The 5,668-nt window shown below is 31.8% G+C and overlaps 1 protein-coding gene across 2 annotated transcripts in view; it reads left to right on the top strand.

Moving 5' to 3' along the window:
- LOC106460545 (FERM domain-containing protein 4A-like) overlaps window positions 1-3,718 on the top strand; it is a 29,804-nt gene extending 26,086 nt beyond the window's left edge. Inside the window, exons 17-18 of one of the 2 annotated variants that reach the window (XM_022387285.1) lie at window positions 633-779; window positions 3,130-3,718. In XM_022387285.1, coding sequence (XP_022242993.1) covers window positions 633-777 — 145 coding nt within the window. In that variant the 3' untranslated portion in view covers window positions 778-779; window positions 3,130-3,718. Of the gene's footprint in view, window positions 1-632; window positions 799-3,129 lie in introns of both variants that reach the window. The other variant, XM_022387286.1, reaches the window with a different exon arrangement.
- The last annotated feature ends 1,950 nt before the right edge of the window (window positions 3,719-5,668 follow it).

The raw sequence follows: 5,668 nt of genomic DNA on the forward strand, positions 1-5,668 counted from the left end.
AAAAAAGTATTTATTAGAACTTTCACAATTTAAACAGCATATACTGTATAATTTGAAAATGCTGGGCCTACACTTCAAAAATGAAAAAATTGAACTTCAAAATTACCAATGTGTTTGTGACTCAAGAAAATAATAAAAGAATAATAAAGAAAAAACCGAACTTTGTATTTTTATCACAAAATCTATTTAATAATACAACACTTTCAAACTCTTATTAATTATAGCTTGCAACACTTATAAGCTCCAACTGGGTTTCAAGCAAAGCCCAACATAAAACTTCATGTTTGCAAGTGTCTGGTTTATCAGTCTACAGTTCTCCTTTACAGAATATTAGATTACAATTCAATGCATGATGGTTATTGGCTACTGATATAATATCTGATTAACTTACATGGAGACTGATTTACATAATGACCATAGTTACTATGACAAAGACCTTAGGACCATCCAGTGTCAGTCTCTTTGACTCTGAGAATTAATGTTATAAGTAATTCTAACAGTGTGTGAATTGTCTGTTCATAGCTACTATTATACATATAGTCTTCTAAAATAGTAAGTAGAATTTCTTAAGGGTTAAGTGTGTTTGACTTTTGCTCGCACACTAATGCGTTATGTTTCTTTTATTCTTTTAGATTCACTGAAAATACTCTGACCCCTGAAAGCAGTTTTTCCTTTGAAAGAAGTGCTTCCTGCATTTCCTTGGCTCAAGACTTCCATGAAGAAATGCTGGCATGGTATGAAGACCAGGATAATGTCAAGAATGCTACTCTTGTGTGAAGGTATCCATCCAAGTTTTAGGTAATAGAGAATTGAAGTGTGGATATGCAAGTTAATGAGTGAGTTAGAAAGTAAGCATACCTGGGTACAGTTGTGGTGCGAGTTACACAAGGATAAAAAATTGGAGAGTGAGTACATAAAAGTATAGTTGGAGTGTGAATGTACAGTGATAGAAACTTGTATTGTGATGCGTACACCGAGATAGAAAGTTGATGTGTGAGTGCACAGTGATAGAAAGTTGATGTGTGAGTGCACAGTGATAGAAAGTTGATGTGTGAGTGCACAGTGATAGAAAGTTGATGTGTGAGTGCACAGTGATAGAAAGTTGATGTGTGAGTGCACAGTGATAGAAAGTTGGCACATGAGTGCACAGTGATAGAAAGTTGGCACATGAGTGCACAGTGATAGAAAGTTGGCACGCGAGTGCACAGTGATAGAAAGTTGGCACGCGAGTGCACAGCGATAGAAGGTTGGCACGCGAGTATTTTATAGTATTATTTGTGCTTTATTCTTAACTTGTTAAACTAATAAAGCCATATAATTATTAAGGATTGGAAAATGAGATATAACATGATATTATGTTGTCTTTTAAAAAAGTCAAATCTTCTTTTTGTTTCTATACAAAATGTTTCATACAAGAGTAGAATTTAACTCTTTTTTTTTCACTTGCTTCTTTTTTGAAAGTTCAACAAATATCAACTGTCAAGTTAAATACTAACTCATAATTTTCCAGTGATATATTTTAGTGGCAAAGAAATATTCATTTTAAAGAGTAATATTTACTCTTATTATAAAGGAGATTACTCTAATTCACATTACTAATGATTATCAGTCGTTAACACACCACAGTACATCAAAGTTCAGAACATAACTAGCTTGTAGTCTTTACTCAAGCATATCTAATGAGCCATAGCATTGGGCTGGTCTAATTAAGATGATTAGGTTGATCTAGACACCCTGAATTTATGCAGATGGTGGTTCTCAGAACAGAACCACACTTTAAGTTACTAAATTCCAAGTCCATATGGTACACTTGTTGATCTTTTTATCATTTGGTCTGACAACTATTATTTGTTTGGATCAAGCTTATCCATCTGTAGTCTTTGATACTCTTCTAAAAAGTGGTAATATATATAATATCTTTATTTTGTACCAATTATTTCTATGCTTCTGCTACTATTTTCAAAGTTGAAGTATTATTATATTTTGTTGCAAAAATTATTATTTTAGTGTTAATTACTCAATGTTCATAAAGTTTACATTACATTCACTTTATCTAATAGTTTGAATTTTCTGAGTTAGTCCACAAACTGATGCACCTGAAGACAGTTGTTGAAATCATAACTGAAAGCTACAGCTAAAAAAACAAAATAAAATAATGCAGAAGAAAAACTTGTTAGAGGGGATCTGATTCATGTGATTAAGATTGTAAAGGGAATTGATAGTGTTGATGCATCAACTTTTTCATACTTAACAGTGAGAATAGTGGGACTGAGGGACACAAATATAAATTTTTGCTGGGTAGGAGTCATCTTCAGCTAAGACACTTTATTTTTCTAACAAGGTGGTTGGCCTTTGGAATGGGTTGCCTTGGGATGTTGTGGAGGCAGTAAATTTAAGTGTGCTTAAGAAAAAATTTGATAAGTATATGAATGATAAGGGCTGGCTTTAAGATTTTTTTTTAATTAACTTATTAATAGTTTTAGTTTAGTTTAGAGGATGGGACAGCCGAGATGAACCAATAAGTCCCATATTATCCCAAAACATTATGTTATATTATATAGATGATATGACTGTGCTTCTAATGGACAGCATAACTATTTGAATGACATAATACATCTTTCTGAAATACGTTCCTCACTTATGTGATAGTAGAGAATATTAATATTTTGGTCCCAATTGCATATAATTTAATGTGGTAAGGTTGTCTTATTTTTGTGAGCATTTCAAAAATTTTCAGCATTTGGAGAAATCTTTACTGACAGATTGAAACATCGCATTTTGAAAGTATTGGTGTTCTAAATTTGACCCAATAAATAGTAGCATTATTTTACATTACAATTAAATTATGTGTTCTGATCAATTTAAAAGAAATATTAGTGGCAATTAGATAGTAACATCTGTTATATTACAATAAAGAAAAACTGTTTCTTATAACCAAAAGAATAGCATTTGAAACCATTTAGTAGTGGCATTAAGTAACATAAGAAATGTTTCCTGTTTAATTTAGAAAAAAATGAGCATCTGTTTCAAAATACTATTATGTTATATTAAATTTAAAATGTTTTTCTGTTTCACTGAAAAATTAACAGTAGAGGCAGTGAAATTATCACTAAAACCATGTGATTTCAGTTCCAGAAAGAGAATCGTAGAAATGGCTATGAAGAGACCTAACCTAGAGCTTTCATGATGTCTGCAACATAGTTAATAAAGACTCGCTCATAGAAAGGAGTTTATTTTGCAGAATGTTTTTGAATCTCACTTTTTCTTTTCAATTAGCAAACAGTTGTAAAATAATGGTAAATTTTTTTATTAGTTCTTGAATTTTACCCTTATGCATTCTCTAGTAAAAGATATTTGTAGATGTTTGGGAATAATACAAGATACTTGCTCAGTTTTTGTTCGTAAAAGTAAACAATCATTTAAATTTATGGTCAGTGTACTTCTGATGGACATAGTGTGATTATAACTATATATTCATATATATACATATATATCTGTAGTTTGCGTGTTTGGCAAACATTTTTAGGGAGCGTGGGATTTAATTATTTACTAATTCCTGTAAATCTTGACATATCAATGCCAGTATCTGGAGCTAGAGTATTTATTTATCACTTTCTGTAAAGTTGTTTTGTACAGCCTTGCATGTATTGTTTTTATGTGTATATAGATATGTATACATGCCATCAAAGCTCACATAAAATACAGATTTATTATTGCTCGTGTTTTCATGTAGTGCTATTTCTTGAAAGATGAAAATTCTTATTTCTACAAGTTGCAGTGTCTATCCACAGTTTTATGATGTAAATTATTACATTTTGTTTTATGTCAATCCTGCTGTAAAATGTGCAAGAATTTTGAGTGCTGGATAAGACAACCTGTATTTTTGGAGAGGAAGGTTGGGACTGCTAATGAGATTAAATTTGGGGACATTAAGCATACCGCTCATTTTAAGAAAATAAAACAGATTATCTTTGTGTGCATTAAGCTTCTCACTCCTTTCACAGTCCTATATACCAAAAACTCCTCTTAACAATGTTCTAACACTTTTATTAAGAATATATTTTATGTGAATTATGAAAAGAAGTTGTACTAGTCTACAGTCACAAATAGTTCAGGTTGAATAACCATAAAAAGAATAGCTTTAATACACGTGACAAGGTAAAAAACTACACCTGACTAATAAGTACCTGTAAAAACAAATGTAAAGTTAATGCAGTAATCTATTTTTATTTCCTTACTACCAAGTGATGTAATTATGTATTTGTTCTTATTTCATTTCATTAAAATATAGTGTTCACAGACACTATGAAACATCTAGGAGTGAAGTTTAATTCTCTAGAATATTCTATTAAGCTTTCCTTCCAAAATATGAAAACAAAATTATTATATTAAATAAAGAGGCCAGCATTTGCAGGCAAATGTAACATGTCTCTGCCATGTAATCCCAACATGGCCAATTTTGACACCTGAAAAATCGAAAACTGTCTATATCACTGCTTAGGACCTACAAGAAGGTATCATTATACCAAATCCCATGTAAGTTGTTGGACATACACATGGATAGTTAATGAAAACCCCAAAATCTGCTTTCTTCACTGAAAAATTGAGCAAAAGAAGTATTTTTGTACCAACTCTCATTTAAATTGGTAAAATATATAAGGCCAACTAATAGATTTTAAAAAAATTATGCTTTTTTGTGAGCTCTGACCCTCTTAAAAAGACTCAAAATGGGCAAATCTAACTTTTTTGTATGTCAGTATGTTGGCTGCAAGAAAACTTATATTTGTGCCAATTTTCATTTTGATTGCTATAAATGTGATCACACAGAAGCCCAAAATATAGATTTTGGGGATATTTGACCTTTGTCCCCATAAAATCCTTAAAAAGGTCTAAATAAAAAAAATTAAAAACGATTTTGGGCGTATTTGACCAAGGTATAACCCTACGAAGTTTCAAGTTAATTTACCAAGAAATGGAGGAATGGCATTTGACTGAAACGTGTTTGGATGAAGAAGAAAAAATAGAAAAACAGCATGTCTTTCTGCAGAGTCATAATAATCAAATTTAAAAAAAAAGTCTGTCTAATTTCCAACTTCTTAAATTGCCAGTAAAAGTTTAGTAGCACTTTGCTACAAGTTGTCATACCATCACAGAGCCTCATTCATCATTGTTTGACATTCAGGCACAAGACATTCAGGGTTGTTTCAGCCATGAGAGCGTTATAATGTGATGGTCAATCCAACTATTCTTTGGTAAAAGAGTAGCCCTGTAGCGTAGTTTCCATTGCAAAAGGCTCCGTCGTAAAACTGTCATGTTCAAAGCACACCACCTGCCCCTGTTAGTTTTCTATAATATATTTAGTGTTTGAGGATAACTTTTTCTCAGTGAACAAAAATTCATAGCTGCTGTGATTAGTATATATTTCTCTAGTTACTTGAGGTATGCAATGGTATACGGGAAATCCTTCTTCATTAAATTGCGTAAAGTTACCTGTTACAAGATGTCATACTCTGCTTCCTATGGGTCGGGTATGATTTATTGTAGGTCTCTTTTTATGGATGGCTCCAAGTCCCCAAATTGATCCATATTTCGTTGTTTTCCAATGCTATTAAATACAAGGGACATCACAGTCTTTGAAGTTCCAGATTTCCGATCTGAACATATTTTT

The sequence above is a fragment of the Limulus polyphemus genome, unplaced genomic scaffold (genome assembly GCF_000517525.1).
Source record: "Limulus polyphemus unplaced genomic scaffold, Limulus_polyphemus-2.1.2 Scaffold792, whole genome shotgun sequence".
NCBI lineage: Eukaryota > Metazoa > Arthropoda > Merostomata > Xiphosura > Limulidae > Limulus > Limulus polyphemus.